The sequence below is a fragment of the Prionailurus viverrinus genome, chromosome A1 (assembly GCF_022837055.1).
Source record: "Prionailurus viverrinus isolate Anna chromosome A1, UM_Priviv_1.0, whole genome shotgun sequence".
NCBI classification, from domain to species: Eukaryota; Metazoa; Chordata; class Mammalia; order Carnivora; family Felidae; genus Prionailurus; species Prionailurus viverrinus.
This window is the reverse complement of record NC_062561.1, coordinates 227,853,996-227,878,716: the sequence shown is the minus strand read 5'-3', so window position 1 is coordinate 227,878,716 and position 24,721 is coordinate 227,853,996. Positions and strand designations below refer to the sequence as shown.

General features: G+C 42.9%; 1 protein-coding gene across 1 annotated transcript in view; it reads right to left on the bottom strand.

The window, feature by feature from the left end:
- Positions 1–4,644: 4,644 nt before the first annotated feature.
- Positions 4,645–24,721, bottom strand: part of MARCHF11 (membrane associated ring-CH-type finger 11) — a 104,864-nt gene continuing 84,787 nt past the window's right edge. Inside the window, exon 4 of the mRNA XM_047863970.1 lies at positions 4,645–5,237. Within this exon, the coding sequence (XP_047719926.1) occupies positions 4,915–5,237 (323 nt within the window). The 3' untranslated portion in view covers positions 4,645–4,914. The remainder of the gene's footprint in view (positions 5,238–24,721) is intronic.

Genomic DNA, 24,721 nt, shown 5'->3' with positions numbered 1-24,721 from the left:
TGGGGGGCAGTCTCTCCAGCCCATGTGGGGAGCTGGTCCTTAGTGATATACCAACAGGAGCAGCTAGGAGCCTCCCTGTGTGCCTGGGGCATAATACTTTGAACAATGGCATAGTGGGGACGGTGCCACCTTGTTGTCTAAGCCAGGGATGATGAATAAGGAAGGCGAGGTAGAGAAGTAAGTATCCCCAGAGCTGCAGCTAACAAAACTAATCACATCGTGCCGTTAAATGGTGTTGAATTGTGTTACTTTTTCTTCTCCTGGTCTCTGGATCTATGCTTTGGCTCTTTCTTATTACTAAATCTTGACTTTGCCAAGAGTCTCATGGGAAGCGTGTCCCATGGAGCATTTCCAGCTTCTGGCCACATTGTCCTTGTTGTCATAACAGCTCCTGGGCAGATCTCCTGTGTTCCCAAAGCCCCAGGACAGCTATGCTAGGGAGCTAGAGGTATGACTACAGGAGACATTTCTCTCCATGTTTCCACCCACTCACAGCTGAGGCTCCTTCGGTGGCCCAGCAGCTGAGATGGACGTTCGTGCTTGACAGCCCCAGAGAGCAGGGTTTTAAATCACGTAGGTCACCATTTCCACCCTACGCTCACTAGGCTCCACGCCCTATGTGTCTTGGAGCAAATCTCTTTTTTTCTACTGGCAGCCCTAGAAAAAGAGACTTTTCTTCCGAAAGGCCACGTTGCATGCAGACAAACTTCTCAGAAATATGAAGAAGTTACAAGAAAATTAAGTGACCTCTAACTTATTTTGGAAAATCAGCATCAAACGCTTTGGGGTAAAGTTTATGCATCACCAAAATTTTACAGGAAATCATGCCTAGTTTTCATTCTCCCACTGGCTCCCAGTGTCTATACTTCCTAGAGGGAAAATCCCTTAAAATAACTTTGAAGCCTTTGACTAATTTATTAGATAAATCCACTGTGTATAAAATGGCATCTTTATGAGGTAATTAATTAATCTCTAGGTTCCACCGGGGCTCGGAACTTTGAGCTTTGCTATAAATTACGGCACCTGCCGCAATTCTGAATCACACACACGTTATGGGAGCATTTTTTTTCTGAACTGATAAAATGGGATTGAACTAACTGCCTCCAGTATCTTCTTAAGGTTTTAAACCAATTATTTCTTAATATGTTGGACATCAAATTATTTTTATATATCATTTATGCAAACACGTTTTGAAAATAAAAAGCCAAATTTTGCCACTGAAGTCTGATAAACGATGAGCCTGGAAAGAAAAATTTTAAGTACCAGATATTCGTAAGCTACTGTCATTAAAATTTGCAAATCAAAAAGAAAAAAAGAAGCAAGCTACGCAGGAAAATAGGGACAAATTATGACCTTTGTGTAAAATGACACTTCCATTATTAGATGATCGCTGATCTAATTCTGGATTGGCAAAGACAAATTAATTTTGCTATTTCACTCCATAGATAAAGGAGGATTGATTAGCACATCATCAAAAATAATGGACTATGCTAGTAGTGTGGGGGAAAAAAAAAGAAAAACAAAAAGGAATAGCAGTCCCAGGCTGAAACAGAAGCAGTAGAGAGAGCTTGCTTTATTTTGGCATCTGTTCAGTTAATGAGACATACGGAATAAAAAAAAAAAAAATTAATCATGTTTAAGAAAAATCAGGTGATAGTCTTTATTCTGGGAAGTGTTTGGGAGTATTTTCAATAATAGACACACTATCTTCTACTTCACAAAATCTCCGGTGTGCTTTCCTCTTCGGAATTGTGGGTTTTGCTGTTTTCTGGAAGAGGGGAAGGGAGCCCACTCAATGCCCCAGTATTTCTACTGCATTATCTAATTTATAGTGGTGGCACCCATGTGTGATTGCCGCCTACTATTTCATTTTGTAGGATTTCTCCGAACTCTTTTGAGGGTATGACCACTGTCCATTTATTTTAGCCGTACCTTGAGAACAGAGAGTGTCGCCCATAGGAATCGGGTTAGAGGGGGATGAACATCCCCCCGAGATGACCTTGCCACGTCTGGCCACCTGCAGCTTGAACACCGTCTTCTCAGGGTTCCCTGCGGAGTTCGGACCCTGCTACCCAGTAAACCCCATAGAGATAGATCATGTCTTCCCAGGCATCTTCTGCCCCCCCGGTGAGAAGCCTGTCACCATGACTGAAACATGCCTCTCTTTTACCCCCAAGGAGCCGTTCCCAGAACTTCTTCTCCGTTTGTCTGAGTGGCAAACTTCTGCTCACGCTTCAGCACCCAAGTGATGACGGCTCCTTGGGGATTCCTTCCCCGGCCACCCCAGGGAAATCTGCTCCTGATCTTCCACTTTCATTTGCTGGCCTGTATCCTGCCACATATGCTGTGGCACATGTCCCCAAAGTCTCCCTGCAAACCTGGGTCGTTCTGTGGCCCACTGCGAAAGTATGTGGCACGCAGGAGGTGCTCTGTGGATGCCTGTCCTTCAAATGAGTGGTTGGAAAGAGACAAATTGCATACAGGTCTCAGTGTTTCTCATATCGGAAAAGATCCTAAAAATAAGGCATTTCGAACTTATTTCCTTACGTCGGTGATTTTGATATTTAAGGGAGCCCACGTTTGAATTACAGACTTGGCAACTGGAAGTTAATTATTTATATCGTAACTCGTAGTACATATTAACATTTTAATTATTTTTAAACAGTGAATTCAATTCTTTCAAGGCACGTCTCCTCCCCACCTGGAGTATTTCTTCTGAGTTTTTATGTAATCATTTCAGAGAGGGTACGTTTTGTTGAGCGGAGGTTCTGCCAGATCCTTATTCCAACCTTGACTCGGGTCACGTGTGGGTGTGTGACTGTGTGTGTGGGTGTGTTAGGAGGTGTGAAGGTGATGGGGGGAAACAGTGGGTGTGGGCAAAATGTGCATCCAAAGGTCAGGGTGCTGGAAAGCAGGGCAGCCTAGGGACGCATATTCCTTTCCAGGTTGACAGGCTCACTCTGAACTCTCTTGGCGACATCTCTACCTCGTGCACCCCACACTGGGAGGGGTCTCCCATCCATTACGCCTTTTTGTGTCTAGCGAGTTGATGGAATACGAGGGTGTACGCCAGTTAGAAGGGCAGTCTTGCTAAATACGGAGCAGTGATAATCTAATCTGTGTCTGTCTCTTTATCCAGTATTTTTAATGCGATGCGCTGAACAGTTCCCACAATTATTCTCCATTAAACGTGTTGTTGACGACGACTCCTCTTCGTGATTAAACTGTCCAGGACAAACATCAACACCTGCGGGGCACAAAAAATGGGTTGTTCCTTTGACAGCAGATTGGCATTCCTGGTGTCCCTATTAATGAATCTGCTTTTCGGTCCCAGGGGGCAAGATTCTGAGCGTCCGGAACCAGATTCATAGGACTGACTGCTACCTCCCAGTGTCTTCCCCAGGACTGTGCTTGTGTAATATCAGAATTAAAAAAGTGACATACAGGATGGGAATATTGAACACTCTCGCTTCCTACAACTGCCCCCTTAACGGTGGTTGCGTGTTCCTTCTTTCATGATTGCCTGATTCCTTTTTCCCATTTATGCAAATTAGCACAGCCTTAACTCATTTGCGACAGTTTTTAAACTGGGAAAATATTCTTTCGCGTATTGGTGGGATTTGCTACGTACGAATCACAGTGCTACCTGTAAACGTTAACTATCCTAGTACGAATCATCCAAAGGTCATTTTTAGAAAATAGAATGTAAAGCGTTTTTATTTCATATGCTTTAAAATCTACTCATCAGTGACTTCCAATGACTTACATGTTCAACTCATGTTCCAAAGGAAAGCATGACCGCCTGCCTCTTCATTTATTCTGTCACTGCTCATTAAAATGTGCCATTTCCTTCCATTAGGAGGATTAAAAGGTGGAAAATCTCCAGGTGCCGCTAGTTAGCAAACCGTTCCTAGGGAGTCAATAGCCTCATTTTTCTATTCCTCTTTTCACTTAAAAAATACTTATCTACTGAAAGAAAACATTTCTCGCTGCAGGTGAATATATTTCCCAGGACTTCATTAAAGCGAGTGATAGGGTCCGGGTTTAAATGATTCAGTAGGTATATAAGCTTTTACAGAAAGAAAATCTAATTAAGATAGCGCTCACAGGCTTCAAGACACTAATAATTAACCCAAATGACTGCCGTGGGTCTGTAAGAGGGTTACGCAAATGTGAGGCGGTGGGATTATTACTTCACAAGCGATGATGTGATGTTTTGGTGAGCTCTTACGGTTCTAAGTATACAGAAGGCCCTGCCCACTTGCATGTAATACCAGTAAGTTATACGTACTATTTTTCCCCACTCATCTTTAACTGTTTATAAGCTCTCTGTACTGTTTCACAAGCTAGAAAGCAAGCCAACATTCCTAGAGCTTGCATTCCTGGTGACAGATTATTCCATCCCAGCAAAAGAGTCCCGCTTACATCTGCCAGTAGATGTAAGGCACGAAGAGGACCAGTCCACAGCATCGCCCAAGCACCTGGGATCTGCGAACCCACAGGCACCTTGGCATCTGCCCACAGAGTTCTAAGCTCTTCCCCGTTCTTGGCATGCCTGAAAAACTACACATGGAGCAAAACGTTTGATAAAAAATATATTTAAAACAAGCAAGAAAAAATAGTCTCGGCCTTCAGGACAGCTTCCATCATTCTTTGAACCAAGTAGGGTTAAATTATATGTATAATGATTTCAAGTACCAACTTATAAAAGATGTGGGAAATCAGAAAACAAAGAACCAGAGAGCTATTTTTTTTTCAGAAAAATGTATTTGCAATTCAAATGTTCATATAAAAAGCATAAATTTTAAAAAGTTCATAGATGTGTGTTTTTAGAAGTGCTGTGGTTTCGCCATTCATTGCAATTACATTCCAAGATGTGCAGGGTGGTCTACACCACGCCGCCTTACGCTTTTGTCACACAGAAGTCACTCTCATCACAACCTCCCCTGAGCTGTTATCTTCAGACAGATCTTCATGGGGCCTCATCCGGTTGAACAGGTGCAGTAACACGTAGCCACACTGAAACCTGGGGGAAGTTAACTGCGTCGGGTGGACCAAGTTCCTGTTCCGCAGGGCCGTCAGTGGCAACCATAAAGTCCTGCTTGTGGAAGACTCTCCCCGGCTGCTTTCTTCGATGTCTGTGGCTTTATCATAATTCAATACATCCCAGTGTAAGTTAACAGCCCGCCAGCGCTTAAACACTCTGTAAACTGCAGCTCCTTCGTGGACAATGAGACCTAAAAATGGAGGCGGGGAGGGGACAAAGGCTCGTCATAATCAAAAGTCGGTGGTTTTGTATACAAGTAAGGCATTAAAGAAATAGTTCTCTGTTACTCGTTGTCATAAAAAAAGATGGTATCCTGACCACTCAACTGTCACGGCTAACGGCAAGCTACTGTCCATATTGCACAGGAATAATCAATAGCCAAAGAATAAGAATACACTAACGTGCACAGAGTAAAGTTATCACGGGTATAATTAACCTGCTCCATCGTGGCTCAGAACACACCTTGGGCACTCATGTTGCCTTAAGAGAATCATTAGGCTTATTGATTCATTCATCATATATTTGCGGACTCATTGCGGGGCCAAGTAACGTGTGGAGGGCTTGGTTTCAACGGACACCTTAACTTGGGAAAGAGACAGATGTTAAAGTCAACATCATCTTCCCAGTTCCTAAAGCACTGTCTCACACCGAGGAGGTATGAGACGACTTTTTCTTCTTTTCACTCTCTTCAACAACTCCACAAAAATGCATTAGGCACCTACGTGAGAGTTTCATGTATATTACCTCGTCCAGTGTTTGCCAAAGCCTTAGGAAACGAGTATGCGCATGTCCCCCATTTTGCAAACAAGGAACCAGCTCAGACGCAGAGAACTAGTAGCAGTGGCACAGGGATTCAAACCCAGGCAGCCTGGCTCCTAGGTCTTTGCTGCTATGCAGTATATTGGATGATTACGCATTTCGGAGACACTCTCAGGAAAATAAACAAGGTAATACAAGAATCTCAGGGACCATAAACTCGTAGTCTGTAGATCGGATATGGTGCCCTGATACATGGCTCCCACTCTACCCAGATCCCACCACACCCTGCATTTTTCATACATTGGCATTTCAGAATGTGGCCCAAAGCTTTTGAACTGGTGACCCCTCACTGAAAGAAATTCCTTGGGGGAGGTCCGATCAGATTGGGAAATGAGAAGGAGCTCTTCTCCTTCAGGAGGATGAAATTCCATTGAACATCGGTGGAGGGATGAATGCAGAGTCTTTTTTTTTTAGGTGGAATGGGGCACATAATCACAGCATGTCAGTTGGCCACAAGCACTGTTGAATGAAAAACTGGAAAGTGAGCAGATCCTACCTCCCAGGATTTAGACCTTGAGTCTAGAGAAACTCTCAGAAATGTGAACAAGGAAGCATGTTCAAACATGTTTGTCGTGTAACTGTTTGTGTTTGAGAGGGGAAATAGCAAACAGTCTCAAAGTACATGCGGAGAAGAATGGATAAATCGTGTCGTACGGGTCCAGTGGACCACGGCAACGAAACTGAAGGGAGCAAAGTTGCATACACGAACATGTATAAATCTTAAAAGAGAGGAACTCTTAAAGCCATGTGAAAAAAACCAACATGAAAGTTTCAGAAAGAAATTACTGGGATAGAGAAATACTACCCATTTTTACAGATTCAGATATATAGGTAAAAAGTATAAAAAGATGCATAAAAAATAATCATGAAATTCGTGACAGTGGAAAGGAAAGAAAAGAAATGAGATCCCGGAGAGGTTTCAAATAGGCTTTTTGGCTGTATCTCTATGGTCACTTTTTTTTCACGTTTATTTATTTACTTTGTGAGAGCAGGGAGAAAGAGAGCGTGAGTGGGGGAGAGGCAGAGAGAGAGAGGGAGAGAGCGAATCCCAAGCAGGCTCTGTTCTGTTAGCATGGAGCTCAATGCAGGGCTCGATCTCATGACCATGAGATCACAACCTGAGCTGAAGTCAAGAGTCGGACGCTTAACCAACTGAGCCACTCAGGTGCCCCTCTAAGGTCCCATTTTTTAAGCTGGGTGGTGGTGATGTTCAACATATTCTGTATACTTTCTTATGCCTAAGTCCTACTTTCTAAAATTACAAAGAATTTATTAGGAAAATTTATCGAAGACGTACTGAGGCACAGAGAACTGAAGTCAGGAGACAAGTAGGGAGATAACCACATTGCAGGCGAGGAGCAGAGTGGGCACAGTAAGGGACAGAGTAATACACTTGTCAAAGGAAAACAATGACAGAACTAGTAATACCAGAAGGGGAAAAATCAGCGTCTCATGTTTTCAAGCCTAGAGGAATGGGTGATTGAAAGGATGATAGCAATCTTTCCAAAGGTACAAGGAGTAAGGGTTTTGAACATGGTTTTGTTGGGGAGATTACTTCATTTTCTTTTGGCAGCTAAAACAATGGCAGGTAGGTGATGGAGATACCCAATTTTTAAATATCACAACTACCTAATATCCGAATTTAAGTTTTACACCACTCCCTTACCAGGACAAAAACTTCTGACATGCGTGACTTACGAGAATTCCAAGGATGTTGGCATAGGCCACTTAAAACATGCATGTGGCTTAATCTATAAAAATAAACAAATAATAACTGTGTAACACCACCAAAATAATGAGAAGGAATGTAAACTGTTAATCATAGCAACTGCAAATAACTGTTTTGATCAACTCTATTTTTCTAAGGACAAACTGTCACAACTGATCAGATATTCTGGGGAAACAGCCAGAATTAGAAGTAAAGACTACCAGATAGTAATTGATGATTCGATTATTGGCCTTCTGAAATCTCTGTGGGCAATGATTTAATGTTTCTGGTTCTATTTTTCCTCATCAAAACACAATTGCAATACCTAATCTATACATTCAGCAGGATAGTATGAAGACAAATTGAAATTCATCAATTATAATGCACTCAAATTTCCTCGAGATGGTGGCTCTAAAGACACAAGACATTATTATTAATTAAAAAGTCCATAGTGAATCTACGTGACGAGAAACATTCATTCACACTAATCACAAAACCAGTGCAGCTTGCAACAGGTTCATTCTGGAGAAGTACAGTGATGGGGGACAGCTTCACCCCAGGAAATCACTCATTTCACAGGATCTTGTTCTGTTTTTTTATCGATTTCCTTTGAAAGGCCAGAAATCAGATCATTTACTAGAGCTTAACGTCACTTTCTGGGAACGCACTCCTGGTAGCCCTTTTCTAAATACATAAATCTACCCAGTGTGCAGAAATAAATCCAACAGGCCTTTCTAGTACATTCTGAATTTAGAGGGAGCTACTTGAAGTTTTCAGGAAAACACAGTCCTCTTGAATTTTCAGTTCCATGTTCTGCTTCTTCATTGCACTTCAAGTTATGAACGATGCTTAGATTTTATTTCCTATAAGTGTTGGGAATCACTCCTTGCCCTTTAGAAGCTTAAGTTTTCTTGAAATAGGAGGAGGGCTATCCTACCCTTGAGGTCCTCTCTAATATGCATCTTTCCCTTTCTTCCTTAAGTCTTCTAGGCTTGTAGCAAATGCCTTTTGTACTCAAGGTAATGAGAACATATGGTACTAAGATTGTCAAAATCCAAGACTAAAGATTCATTCAACTCTAGTCCATATGTTGAAAATCCAACTACTAAAATTCACGCTGCCATACTTTCTTACTGATGATCTTGTCTCCTCTTGTTTCACAACTGAGAAATCCACTTCCCCCAGGACCTTCACTCTCTGAGTCATACCTTAAGTTACGCCTTAAAATGAATGTGTCATCTTGACATTTCAGGTCATGTAAGAACAGGCTTAGATTTATTTTTTCCAAGAGTCACTAGAGCTGAATGGAAAAGCAATGATAATTTCTATAAAATGTAAGTATGAAATATTTTAGGACAGTTGCTACACTATTTTTTAAATTTTTTTTTAATGTTTTAATTTATTTTTGAGACATGAGCAGGGGAGGGAAAGAGAGAGAGGGAGACACAGAATCCGAAGCAGGCTCCAGGCTCTGAGCTGTCAGCACAGAGCCCGACGCGGGGCTCAAACTCACAGACTGAGATCATGACCTGAGCCGAAGTCGGACGCTCAACCGACTGAGCCACCCAGGCGCCCCGACACTTGCTACATTATTAATAGCATGGATGTCAAGGGGTGATTCCTGAGAATTTGGGAGTTTGAGAGTTCAGAAAGTGTGTGTGTATTAAGTGTTGGTTGTTTTTGTTGGTGGTGGTGTGGGGGGGGTTCTTTTTGTTTATTTATTTATTTTTTTATTTATTTGTTTTTTATCATTTTCCTCCCAGTAACATTTAATTCGAGCATCCCCTTATTGATGTGAAGAGGAACATTTTTGTTAGGGAATAATATGCTTCAAAAAAGAGAAAGTTCAAATGTTTCCGGTTTCACTAAAATAAAAGCAGAGGGGTGATGTGTGGGTAAAATATATCCCAAATTTGTAAGTGGTGTGCTGGTTGAATTTTTTTCTATGGTAGCAGAAAATGAATTAATTACCCAAATACATCATGGGGAAGACCATCAAGGTCCCATGCTCACATGCGCAAGCATGTACACACACACACCCACATGCACACACACACGCACACACACACGCACACACCACTTGTCCATGTTTATTGCAACACAAATGATATGTTGCAATTAACAGAGACTTGCAAAAATTATAATCAAATACAAACAAATTTTGATATTAACAAACTACTGATCAAATCGTTTCATTTTTTGTGTTACCAGTCTCAGCTCTTGTTCAAAGAGGTTTGGTTGATTTTCAGAACTTAAATTATCATCAAGGATCTATTTTGTGCCAAGCACTGTGTTAAGTGCTTTACGCGCACGGTGTTCATTTTATCTTGGCAGTAACTCTACAAATAGACACCACGATTGAACAACTTCATGGTTGAGGAAATTGAGACTTAAATTTAATAACTGTCCAACATCAAGACATAAGAATAAGAGCAGAGACTGGGGCTCAAATTTGTCTACATATAAACCTTGTGTACAATAGTCCTATCCATGCTAAATTTCCAATGCAAGGCGGTCTCTCAGAATGAAGATCAACTAAAAGAACCCTCGCTATGGACTCAGTGTATCCTTCCAAAATTCATACCTTGAAGCCCTAATCCCTAATCCCTATGTGGAGGTGGGACCCGTGGGAAGGTAATAAGGGCTATTTTGAGTCATGAGGGTGAGACTCTCATGATTGGATTAATGGCCTTATATAATCTGGAAGAGACAGCAAGGAAAGGCCATGTGAGAACACATGAGAAAGACAGCCATCTGCAAACCACAGTGAGAGACCTAACCAGACACTGAATATGCTAGCACCTTGACCTTGGACTTCCCGGCCTCCAAAACTAAGAAATAAATGTCCTGTGATACTTTGCTATAGAGGCTTGAGCAGACAAAGCCAGACCTTGCAGACCTACACCATCCTCATGGAAAATATGAGTAAATTAAGTCCTGGAGACTGTGATTTGGACAAAGTTATACCATTAACTGCCATTTTTAATATCTTGTAGGTCACTGACACTGTTATATCTCTAAAAGTGCCAGTGAAACAGCCCCTTCCTCCTCTTCCCATCCACAGGAAGAAAGTTGTTGAACACAACACTATAAGTGGTGAGAGCTTCATCTGGGAAGCTGCCTCCACCTTGAGGTTTCCCAAGAAGTGAGAGGTTCTGATGAAACCACAAAGGAGCACAGGTGAAAGCCCTGTGTGCTGTCCAATCAAAACAACCTTTGGGAGAAGCTAAAGAACTTGCAATGCACAGCACACATTTGGCCAGAAAAGGCTCCTGACTGTGAAAATGTCCAAGATTTTTAGACTAAATTTCACCAGTGTCCACTGCCAAGATCTCTTTCACTCTGTCTCCCTCTTTTTCTCTCTGCCCATCTCTCTCAGTGAAAGTTACACATACTCTATAAAATATAACCTATGTCATTCTGAGAAGTCAGTGGGCAACAGAAGAAGAATGGAAACTTTGGGTGGGAACTTTGGGTCCCATTTAATCCCACTTAAGAACAGTTTAGAACCAGTTTCAAAAAATGGACACATTTAAAAACATTTTTTTAATGTTTATTTTTGAGGGGGGAGGGGCAGAAAGCGAGGGAAACACAGAATCCGAAGCAGCTCCAGGCTCTGAGCTGTCAGCACAGAGACTGACATGGGGCTCAAACTCATAGACTGAGATTATGACATGAGCCGAAGTCTGATGCTTAACCAACTGAGCCACCCAGATACCCCAAAATGGACCCATTTCTGACTCCTTAATTGCCACTACTTGAGGACCGGAGCATGGTTGTATAAGAAAGATCGACTAAATGAGACTGTGGTCCAAGATACCCTTTGATGCATAATCTTTGCTGGGGTGTCATAAAATGCATTAATCTTCCTGGCTTATTTTTCCCAACCTACCCCAAATTTAAATGCTGAACATTTAATGGAAAGTTAGATATGAGTATAGAGGTCAACGCTTGAACACGTAAATCATTCCCCCATTGCTGAATCTTGTTAATATGAATCTTGAAGAAATAAACATGAGTGATTACTTCTTTGCGTAACGAATGCTTTTTGTTGAACTGAACTATATGTGGAGCTTAAAGAAAAAAAATGCAAAAATATGAAACTTAAGAGATGAAAATTGAAAGACAATACATATGCCCTCACTGAAGTCACTAGACTCACACAACAAAGCCATCAGAAATTGGTATCTTAAAAGCCAACTGGGGACTACAATGTCTTGATTATATACGGGGATTTTTTGTGAAAGTGTATTTGCAGTGTTGCCCAAATCAGAACAAATAATGTAAAGAAATATCCCACAAGAAATGCATTTACATCTATAAAAATGAGTTAATTTTTCTATTGTAAATTATATATATTACATATATATGTATGTACATTGTATATATGTATAATATGCATATCTTACACATATATACATAAATTCACAGAACCAAGTTGAGGATGGCAGGCTAATCACGAAAGCATAAAGTTCAGGAGCCCAAACACTCAATCTGTTGGTAATAAAATCTTCTGCGTAAGAAATGTAATAAGAATAAAAATTACTCACAAAGTTCCCACAGCATGAAAACCGTTGCAACTAGGCGCTGGCTAATTCCCAAATACTGATGATCTGACCCACCCCAACTGATGATCTGACCCACCCCAAAGCAGAGTATGTAACAGTACACATAAAGAAATGATTATTAGAATAGCGAAAACCCTACGTGATTGCTTCTCTGAGAGCACACAAAAGAAAATTCACAGTGTCTGTCCTATGACCCGCTCACTACTCTCTATGTCCTCCCGTCTGCTCAATGAAATCTGCAGTCCTCAGCCTTCACGCAAAGAACACAGTGGGGCTGGATCCTCAGGGACTCCTGGATCATCACTGATGTCGATGACATCACTGTCTGGTGGTAGAACAAGATGGCAAAGCCAAATTTCATTAAGGAGTATAATAGTTTACTAACTAGTGGGGAGTGAAGCACACTGTTTTCTGAAAGGTCTTGACATAGGTTGAATTTGCTTCCTGACCTACCACCTCTATTTCAGTTAATGACCATCCCCTGAGTCAATTAAGCTAAAACCTTGGAATCACCTAGACTCCTCTATGCACTAAATTCTGCTAATTCTATCTTCTTAGCAAATCCGAGATAAACCCATAAGACAGAGACTTCTCCAGAAGGATCATGCTCCTACATTTTCACAATGAACTATTATTAAATATGCTTTCTGATCCATGTTCTCTCATAATTTCTTCTCTGGCCCACTCGGAATTAATCCTTCCCTCCTACCTTCTGCCATTCCACACAGGAAATACCTGCCCTGTTTTACCTATTACTGGTACTGGAATAATTTGTTTATATGCGTGTGACTTCAATCAGCTGTGTGATCTCTGAGAACAGAGACCTTATTCTCACTTCCATGCTTGAAACATAGTAGAAACTCAATAAATCTTTGCGAGATGGGAGGGGATGAGAAAGAGGTGAGCAGGCATCCCTAGAATGTAAAGGGGAACAAGGGTCAATTTAAGTCTAGTCATGAAAGTGCCACTAAAACAGTGTTCTTTAAACTGGTAGAGTTATGGGGCACCTGGGTGGCTCAGTCAGTTAAGCGTCCGACTCTCGGTTACGGCTCGGGTCATGATCTCAGGGTTTCATGAGTTCAATCCCTGAGTAGGGCTCTGAGCTGACAGCATGGAGCCTGCTTGGGATTCCCTATCTCTCCCATTCTCTCTGCCCCTCTCCCACTCTTGCGAGCTGTCTCCATCTCTCTCAAAATAAAAAAAAAAATTTAAAAATAAAATAAAATAGCAGAGTAATATCTTAAGATACCACACTGAGACATGCACTCTAAGACTAGAGATGAAAAAAGTTTAGGAATCGGGGCCCACGTTCCATACATACTTGAGCATATGTACGGGTACACACACACACACACACACACACACACACACACAGCCTGGCAGGGGGTAGAAGAGCTAAAATTCTTCACTGGGACTCCTTTTCAGTCCAAGTAAATTGTAGCCAACTCCCCCAAGGTCTTGTTGACCTGGTCATCAAACATCTTCCTGAATCAAACAATCATGAACCCAGCTGGTCATAAAATGACCATGCTCAGGCTGAAAGCCTAAGCAACTTATATGCGTTTGTCTCTGCTATTTCCAGGCAAAACAGGGAGACTAAAAGAGATGCTCCCCATTCATCTGACCGCTTGCTGTTCTAAGAAGCCAATCCATCAACAAATGATCTTAATGATTTCTCTTATTTCTTAGTAAATAAGAAACTCCTGATCTTTCAATCTTTACTAGTCCTGCCTCTCGAATCCACCTTTGGCATAGTCACAGAACATTCCTCAAAAGCTGCAAACTTTCTTACATGTTATAAAGTACAAGATATGTTATTTTTTTTTTAATTTTTAACATTGATTATTAACTTTTGCGAGAGAGAGACAGAGTGTGAGCAGGGGAAGGGCAGAGAGAGAGGGAGACAAAGAATCTGAGGAAGGCTCCAGACTCTGAGCCATCAGCACAGAGCCCACTGCCTGCATTGAGTTCATGAACCATGAGATCATGACCTGAGCCCAAGTCAGGTGCTTAATTGACTGAGCCACCCACACACCTCAAAAAGTTAATTTTTTTAAAGGATTAAAAGAATTCACTGGAGAGAAGAATTGTTATATCATCTAAGCTTCTACCCAAAAGTGCTTGAGAAAAAAGTCACCTAATGAATATGGTTATTTCAATAAAAGAAATAAAAGAATTAGTCTGATGTCCTTATAGATGACAAAGGTATCCTAGAGCCCTCCTATAACTGGAAGCATGGATTAGAACTCGTTTAATTTCAGCCGAACACAACTTCAAGTCTGCCTTCAAATCATGAACCGATGAAACACCTTGTAGCAAACGGGTAACATCATGTGTCATGGGATCAGCAGTGGACAAACGCAGTCACTGAATTTCAAACTTAGAAAATACCGGGTATGATTTAATCTAGCCCTTTTGCTTTGGGGGATGAGGGCTCTGAGTCTCACAGAAGTGACATGGTTTGCCCAAGTGTCCACAGTTAGTTAGTGCTGGAGCCCAGAACCAGAGCCAGACCTTTGATGGCTGGTCCAGTGTGCTTGCTCTGTAAGAACTCAGACCCCAGGAACCATCCTTGGCCAGAGCTAGTCCACACTGGTGCCTCTTTGGCCCAAGGGATATGATACTATGAAGTAGATAGAATCAAAATCTCTTCAATAACACCAGAGCCTAGGATGGTTAAGTTCTCCTCTGGTCTTTATCTTAAAGGGCACACGACAGCATTGGGAAGGATTACAGTGACCTTCACAATTTATGAAAGTAACTCCACAAACCCCAGTGTAATAGTATTGTGTTAAAAAGTCCTACCAATGTCCATTTGCTGTGTTAAAGCTTTTAGAGTTAGAAATCTACTTTGGTAGATTTCCATTTGTTTCCCACACTCTAAGATATGGACTAAAAACAATTCTGGGAGCCTGGGTGGCTCAATTGGCTGAGCATCCGACTCTTTTGTTTTGTTTTAAGGTTTATTCATTTTTCAGAGACAGAGAGAGTGTGTGAGCGGGGGAGGGGCAGAGAGAGAGGGAGACACAGAATCCAAAACGGGCTCCAGGCTCTGAGCTGTCAGCACAGAGCCCGACTCTGGGCCCAAACTCACGGACGCCGAGATCATGACCTGAGCCGAAGTCAGATGCTTAACCGACTGAGCCACCCAGGTGCCCTGAGCATCCGACTCTTGATTCCAGCTCAGGTCATGATCCCATGGTTGTGGGATGCAGTCCCCGAGTCAGGCTCCGCACTAAGCAAGGAGCCTGCTTGAGATTCTCTCTGTCTCTGTCTCTGTCTCTCTCAAAATTTTAAAAATTAAGAAAAATTTAAAAACACAGTTCTTAGAAGGAGACTATTGGTGGAGACTGTTTTCCTGGTGGCAAGTAGAAACAAACACAGCTAATTTTCCTTCTTCGCCAATGGACAAACTGTCTACCGCAAACTCACAGAACACAAGTTTATTAATCTCTAGAGTAGATCGTATATGTATTGGTTGTTCTATTTCTCAGGGTGAGAATAAGACTTAAAAAGATCTAGGGGCGCCTGGGTGGCGCAGTCGGTTAAGCGTCCGACTTCAGCCAGGTCACGATCTCGCGGTCCGTGAGTTCGAGCCCCGCGTCAGGCTCTGGGCTGATGGCTCAGAGCCTGGAGCCTGTTTCTGATTCTGTGTCTCCCTCTCTCTCTGCCCCTCCCCCGTTCATGCTCTGTCTCTCTCTGTCCCAAAAATAAATAAACGTTAAAAAAAAAAAAAAAGACTTAAAAAGATCTAAATCGAAATATCTAGTTACAACCCCATTTATCGTTGCGACTTGTCATAGGCTATCTCATCTTTGTTGGCTTTGTTTTTCATTTCTCTTAAATCATACAGGCAGTGGGTAAAAATTCCAAACAGAAGCTACCACCTAAATAAACATAAATAAACTTTCTAACTCTTTGATGTCATTCACACATCAGTAAGATTTTTGTAATTGAAAATATTAATGGGATTTGTAACCTGAATATAAAACATGCTCAGACCTTAGCTTTCCTTAATATTCTATTCTGTGATCTAGCAACAAAATCCAAGGGTTAAGAGGGGATTCTTTACATCCATAATTCTTATCAGGCAATTGTTTCACTCAGATCAGTCAAAAGAAAGAGATCGCTTTTGGTATGCTGTATTAAATATTTCCCATTCTCCACTGTTTCCGTATGTTCTGTATGGGTCCATTAATTTAGAATAAATGAGTAAAGACTTCACAAAATAGCTACATTACTTTGGGCTTTTAGGGAAAATTTTTCTCCGTGTCTGATCTAAACTCAGATCCCCCATACCTCAAATAAATATTTATTCCTGTTGTTATGCCTTAGGTGTTTGAGACAGCAACTCAATGTGGTTTCACTTCATGAATAAACAACAACATTTTGTAAATTAGCTATTCAAGCTCAGCATATTAGAAGGGGTACCGACTAAATAATAAATAGAATTGACCGGATCACATAAATATTCTTACACAGGCTCTGGGAGCGACAAGGTCTGGATTCCAATGTCGGGTCCCTCTTCCAATCCGGGTGACCTTGGCAGAACTACTTAGTGGCGCCTTTAGTTTTCTCATCTCTGAGATGATATAGTGGCAGTACCTACACTTAGTGGAGCAATGTGGGGATTAAGAGTGACATTTGAGGAAAAGTACCTGGACTAGAAAACATAATCTTACCTATTATTGGAGATCATGGTTTTTCAAACCTTATTTCTACCTATTTGGAGGCCCCTGAAAACACATACGGGCTTCGTCTCTATGCTCATCTCTGTGGTTCCTCATGACCCAAGTTTGTCTCCTGCTCCCTGTCAGCAAACCCATAGTCCCCAACCTGCCGTGATGTGCACATCATCTAGAAGAATCTTCATGTTCACATTTCTCTTCAGTAAATAAGGTTCTTTGCTGCAAAACAGTCCTAAGTCAAGAGATCCCTAAAGAGGCGGGCGACAGTTCTGAAGAACAATCTCCAGGTTTTTAGGTTAGAGGGCCTGCCTCTTAGTGTCCTGGGTCCCATTGCCACGCAGTCTAGTCTGATCTGTCCTCCCAGGAAAACTTCCTGTTCCCACACCGAGGTGACCCTATCTCACACTGGCCTAGGGACACACTCAGATTTCTCTACGGTTGCTGCAGCCATGCGTGAGCCTCATTGTATTTAAAGTCCCACAACTACTCTTTGGGAGAACAGTAAAGTCACACAAAAGAAAGAGTCAAGTTGCACAAAACACACGTATGGCCACATGAGCCTATGGTGCGGCCACAGGAGATTTCCTCTCCTGGCCCCTCAGCCGCTCTCAACAATCACAGATGATCTGTCCCCTGGCTCCTGGCTCCCCGAAGCCCCCTCAACACACAGGACTCCAGGCCCATGTGGACGACCTGACCTAATGTACATGCCCCTTGCCCTCTGCTGCCCCTCCTTCACTCCAGCCTGGGGCCCTTCCCTTCCAGAAACAGTTCCAACTGCTAGCTTTGAAACTCTCCCACCCAGTGCGGACAACCACCCTCCAGGGCTTCTTACCCATGCTCTTCATCTCAATGCATCCTCTTCTACCTCCTGAAGACCCCCCGCCCCGATCTGCTACGTCTTTCTGGCTTTGTTTCCTCCCACACCCCATAATCACTCTCCCAGCACGGGGTGGGGGTGAGGGGAGCGCAGTGAAAAGGTAAGGTCGACGTTGCTGCTTCCTCTCTCTGCAACTCAGCATTACAAACCCCCTCTGAGCCCAGCCTCATAGTTCACCTCTCTGCACCTGCTCCTCATCCCTACTGGGTAAAAATACAGAGCCACATGGCTGTGCAGACTGGGGGCACCTTGCTCCAGCCTCTGGGGGGGGGGGGGGAGGCGCTCCATCATACCCAGTGGTCCTTAATGCTCCAAAGCCCTCCACCGCCGAACTTCATTTCTAAAGGCCCCTCAGACTCTTCCCCATGCTGCCTCTTCTCCATCTCAGCAGACTGTCTCATATCCCTCTGCCTGATTTGCATGTCTCTGTGTTCCTCAAACTGCTGCTCTTCTCGCCCAGATCACCTTCCCCTGCAGCCAGTGGCTTCAAGTACCAGATACAAATCTCCGGCTCAAATTTCTATCCTGAGCTCCAGACCGCTATACGCAGCCACGGCCTGGCCCTATCCACTCGATTCCTCAGAAATTCTGCAAAAAGAAAATGTTCAAACAGCACCTATCCTCTTTCCCTCCCATCTACCAATCAGCCTCTGTGAATCACACTTGATGGTCCCTCTCCCTTACCCCTGACCTCCACCCCTGCCTCCACTGATCTGATCCCCGTTATCTGGAGATTAACCTCTTTGAGTTCCGGCAGCTGCCTATCAGCCCTGATGTCGGCCTAATCCTTTGCCTGGATTATTATCTTCTTGCCTTCCCAGCATGCCCACCACACTCCCCTGACCCCTTTAACGTCCCCTGCTACCAAGGCTCTTTCTTCACTGTCAAGCTGACCAGTCACAGGCGGCAGACCACCCTCCAGGGGCTCCCTGAGCTTTCACGGTTCCGTCCCAAATCCATGCTCCAGCCACAGGGTCCTGCTAGATGATCACACCTTATTTCCTCACTGCCACTCCCCAGCAAGCGTCTTTTGCTCTTGTCACACCAAATTACACAGGAGTCCTCCAAAATACATGTTTTCATGTATTGACAGCTTCAGGCAGCTGCCTCTCTCTGGCCCCCTTCGTGCTCTTCTTTAGACTTGAACTCAAGATTTCTTCCTCCCCACAGACTTTGCTGCCTCTAAGTATGGTTAACCAACATTCTCCCACCTACTCTCACATGTATTTGTCTCCTGACACTTTTCATGTGGCATTTAAAAAAAATTTTTTTTCAACGTTTTTTTTTATTTATTTTTGGGACAGAGAGAGACAGCATGAACGGGGGAGGGTCAGAGAGAGAGGGAGACACAGAATCGGAAACAGGCTCCAGGCTCCGAGCCATCAGCCCAGAGCCCGACGCAGGGCTCAAACTCCCAGACCGCGAGATCGTGACCTGGCTGAAGTCGGACGCTTAACCGACTGCGCCACCCAGGCGCCCCTCATGCGGCATTTTAATTGCTTAGCTCCCTGGCCCTCTCCAGCAGCTGGGGAGCAGGGAGCGTGTCAGGCTGCATAAAGCTCTTCTGGAAAGGGCCAGACAGTGAATACTTTAGGCTATGTGAACATCATGGTCTCTCAATGACGAAGTTGTAACTACTCATCGATGGCACATAAATGAATGGGTATGTCTGTATTCCAATAAAGCTTTACTTACGGGCACCGAAATTTATATTTGATGTAATTTTCATATGCCACAAAATAATAACCTCCTCTAAATATTGTTTAAATCATTTCAAAAGGTAAAACCCATTGTTAGATCATGGGCTGTTCAAAAACAGGCAGCAGACCCATGCTATTAATATCGCTATCCTGCACTCCAGGCTTACAACGACACAGTCGACACTTAGCAAATGTTGGCTCAATAGATGACGGGGACCCATTTGGCTAAATGGCCTCCAGATGAGGGAGATGGCTAAGAGCGTCACATTTTCTCTGGAGGAAACAGAAGTCAACAAGATCAGCATATTTGGTCTGTTGCTTTGCTAACTATGTCAATGTTTGCCCCGGAGAGCTTGAACTTTACAAGGGCAAAGGACAGGAAGGCAAGGGGTTGTGTCTTCTCTCCCTGAGGAAGCCTAAAGAGTTAATTCGCTTTGAGAGTCCGTTGCAAGCGCAGCATTGAAGGGCAAGTGCCAAAAAACAAGTTTCCTTCTATTTTATTTCCTGGGGTTTTAAAGGCGGCAATATCTCTGATAACCAACTACGATAATAATCTTTAGAGAAATTGGTAAACATTAGTATGATTAAGGCACAGAAAAGCCTTTAATTTGTACCTCCAGAGTAAAATGCTAATAATGGCATACTTTTCAAAGCATATAAATGATAAAGATTTGGTTTTCCTCTAACAATTTTGAATTACAAAGCACCACTCTGCCTCTCTGAGGGGCCTGGCCTCAGAGGTCAGAAAGCGAAGGATCAGATAGGAGGCTGGGACCGGTGTGGGAGGATGCACTCCTGTTCGAGACTCTTTCGCGACAAAGTTGCGGCATTTCCTAGCGCATGATGCCTGCTAAGACATTCTGTATTCGGGAAATAACATCGATACTTGTAAAAGATTCTACTCTGTTTAAGGAATGATTCCCATCAAGCTAGCAGCTCGCGCAAATCTGGTAGTGGTCCTGGCTGCAGCAGCCGACCTCAGAACCCAGCCCTCTGCCTGGGAGGAAGTTTGAAGGGAAACCCAGAGGGGCTCCGGGCAAGAGCAGAAGGGGCTTTTGTCCTCCCTGCATCAGCAGCTGGGCCAAGTTTCGTAAGTAGCCAAATTGTGGCACCAGAGGGGTACCGATCCCCCGTCAGATCACAGATCAGGGAATGGAAGCATGTCTTGAGAGCGGAGGTGGCTGATAGTCTTTTCCTGTCTTGGAGGGAAAATTGAAAATTGTGATAGGAAGATTAAAAAAGGAAGTACCGGGCTAGTCAACTTTCCTAGTTATTCTGCCAAACAGTGTTTAAGTTGAGCTGCTTTTTTTCACATGCCTTATGATTCACGCAGATGCTTCCACATTGGTGCTTCCCAGGAAACTCTGGGAGAGGAGAGCGGTGTCGCCCTCCTACACTCTGCCTTCCGCAGCCCAAAGCTCTGCCCGTAGCTCTGAAACAGCCTCTGCGGGCCCACTTCGTGCTGAGGACCTACTGACGTTCAAAGCTCTGTTCTCTGGAATGATTCTGGTGGCTCAGATCCCAGACTCCGTGGTGGTGGTGGTGGTGGTGACAGGGGTGTAGTGCCATGAAAGGCTGGATGTGGGCTCCCGGTGTTTTGTGATTAAAAAAAAAAAAAATCAACATATATTTGGAGTCTCAGGATCAAACTTACTGACAATTTTGAATGGGGTGGAGCTGCCCTGCTGGTGTGGCCCTGAGAAGAGGTGTGGGGCCTGTGGGTGGCTGACAGCTATTCTCCCCCATTTCTCATAGAAGAGGCCCCCAGAACCACACTGGATTCTGCGATCCTGCCTCTCCTAGTCTATCGGGCATCCTTCACCCCTCTGCGCAGGACAGAACCGACACAGGCCCTGAAGAATGCTGGTGAACGACACTGTCCTCTTGGCAATTTTACGTTTCTCACTCAAAACTATTTGATAGATTTTATATTTATCCGTAAATATTTTGTCTCTCTGCAGTGAGCCAAGGGCTGCACATTTTACAAACTTTGCCCACATTTCTTTTTCAAACTCACTCATCTATACGGTTGATGACCCTGTGTGACAATCTAAGAATTGAAGGCTCCCCTGTTGTCTCCTGCAAACTCATTTTTTTTTCCTGCTCCACATCATGGCGTATTCCATGCTAATTTCTTTCAAACTCTTTAAGTAAATCTATGTTTTTCACCTAAAATGCTTTAGGAACTTCTGAATCATGCTGTGAAGTGCCAGAGAGCATGGAAAATTTTAAACAAGAGATCGTCCAACAGTCATTTATATTTTGCTTGGAATGCATTCGAATTTTTCTTCCTTAGTTGATTTACTTTCTTAATCACGCTTTGCTTATGCTAATTGGTTTATATTTGTTGAAAACAAGCCACAGGAAGAAAGAAAATCTAAAAGCCTCATTTTAGGAAGAAACAACCCTGGCATGAAATACACAACTGGCGGGGCACCCGGGTGGCTCAGTTAAGTGTCCGACTTCAGCTCAGGTCATGATCTTGCAGTCCGGGAGTTTGTGCCCTGAGTCGGGCTCTGTGCTGATAGCTGGGAGCCTGGAGACTGCTTTGGATTCTTTGCCTACCTCTCTCTCTCTCTCTCTCTCTCTCTCTGCCCCACCCCCCAATGGTGCTCTGTGTCTCTCTCTCAGAAATAAACATTAAAAAAAATTTTGAAATAGACAACTGGCCATCCTCAATGGGGAGAACTCATTTGTGGTAACCAAGAATTTGATTATCCTGAAATTCTTGGTTAAAAGTCTTCACTTTTCCTCATACAATATCACAGAATTAGAAAATGTACGTTTTAAGTTTCATGTCAATGAAAGGTTCAACGATGTGTTACTTTTAGCTGCTCTGCCTGGGGAAAAAAAAAAATAGCACAGTGAAGCAGTATGGAAAGTAAGACAGAAATGTTACCTTAGCTTTTAAAAATGTAAACACGTGTCTCCGTGTCTCCGATATAATCAAGGACCGTAAGAATATGTGGTATTTACTTATTTGAAGTTCTATAATGAAATGTGAATACATTACCAACTGGTAACTCTATATCGTTTTCTTGTGTGTGCCCAAGAACCTTTAACTAGACAGATCATCAACTGTGAAAAACAGATTTTTTAAAGGGGCTATGATAATAACTACAAGAATTCATATGTATTTTAAAAAAAAAAATAATTAGGTTTCAAACAGAGTGAAATAAAGCCTCACATTGGAGGATATGAAATTTCTGCAGAAGGAGCATTTTTCAGCACTGACTATATAATTGGTAGATTAAGGAGAAGATATTTTGATCTGATCCTCGTTCAAGTGCATAGCAGGTTATTTTTAAAAATGCCCTAATCTCTGCAGTTTTCAAAAGCAGGACAAGAAAAACTACCATACTATACTTTATATCATTATTTCAAAGAGCTCTGAGAGGGAGTGTTAGTTCCTGGTGGGTACATGTGTGTTTCCTCCACTCTGGATGTCTGTGCTTTAATTTGTTTATTTAATAGAGTAATACGGAAAACAAGCAATAACAGAGTCAGTACTTTACCCACAGACCCAAGTGATAGAGGGAGGCAATTTTCCTTAAAGCAATTTCTGGGAGCACTTTCTGCATGAAAAAAAGAGACAGACTGAGAAGTGAAACTCCTTGAGTGTTAATGGTATCATCGATAGAACTGTTCTCGAGAGGCAGCGATCTTTGACCTCGATCCCATCTTCTGATTTCATTTTCAGAAAGACGAGGTGGGAGTAATCACAGGGCAGAGCTAGTCTATGTTCCCGCCCACCGCATCCCAAAGGACGCCACGCAGGACAGGCTGCATTAAGAGCACGGGTCCGTGTGGCCATTCTTATTTTCTTAGGTAAAACCGCCCCACAAACCTAAATAGTTACAAGAGACTTTAAGGAAAGCACTCTAATGGTATTAAATATAGCTCAAACTACCAATGAAAATGTCAAAAAGTGGATATCCATTTTTGGCAAGGCGTGGGAAGATGGGAATTCTCATATATCTGGGGTGAGTGCAACATAAGTCAAATTTAGAGAGCCAAAATTAGAGAGCCGAAACGGGGCATGTGCTTACTACTCAACCCAGACTTTGCACTTCCTGGAATCCTGCCTACAGAAATACCGCTAGGCAGCACTGTGTCTAATGACAAAAATTGGTAACAACTTGCATATCCGTCAGTAGAAGAAGTTAAGTAAACGGCTGTACATCCATTCTAATGGGGAAAGATCTCTAGGTCATGGTGCTGCATGAAAATGACTATGTTTTGAACAATACGAATAGTATGATCCCACTTATATTAAAACACCTATGTGTCTATGTACCCATAGACATGTTAACCTAATGAAAAAGATCTGGTGGATATACACCAAAATATTGGGGGAGGGGGACCTTTCTGCAAAGGGAATGACATAACAGGGCAGTGGGAGTGAAGTCTTTTTTTTAAAACTTTATATATTCATAAAATGGGTTTATTTGAATATGTATATGTTTATACTATGTGGACAATTAAGAGATTTTTTTAAAAGAACAAAGTGATCCACGTTCTTAAATTTTTTTAAATGTTTTATTATCCATAGATGAGAGAGAGGGAGACAGGGTGCGAGCAGGGGAGGGGCAGGGAGAGAGAGGGAGACACAGAATTTGAAGCAGGCTCCAAGCTGTCAGCACAGAGTCTGACACAGGGCTCGAACCCAAGAACCGCGAGGTCATGACCTGAGCCAGAGTCGGATGCTTGACCGACTGAGCCACCCAGGCGCCGCTTAAATTTTGTGGCCATAACCAGCCCCTTCCATGGGTATCTCAAGGAAGCTCAAAACATATTCCAGACATGGATTCGGCACTAATTTAGAGTGTTAATGAAATTAAGCATAAGCACTGCTATCCCGAGTTCAGGAATCCCACTAACTGGGTTCTAGTTTCATTTTATTGCTTTGACAGAAAATTGAACTCACCTCATCAGGTTCTACCAGACACTCAAATGACTTGGTAACTACTGCCCTCACTTTTTGGATGCAAGTTCATCAAATGACCTCCTTTCCTCATGGCTGACTCTGGGTCACTACTGAATGCATTCCTCTTACGGAACAAGCTTCCTCTGAATCAGTCAATGGAAGCGATAGCCTTTTAATTTCTCAATGTGCAGAGTATGGACTTAAGAACCAAATCCTGAGCCCAAAGCCTTTCACCATGCATTTGCTTTTCATTTCTGGGTTTCATAACCTTCCTTTGCCCACCGTGCAAATCTTCTTAGTGGGGAGCCAACACAAACGAGCTTGCTTGGACTATTGTCCCCAACTTACTGTCCTAGGCTAAAACATCTCAGTGATTTAAATCCT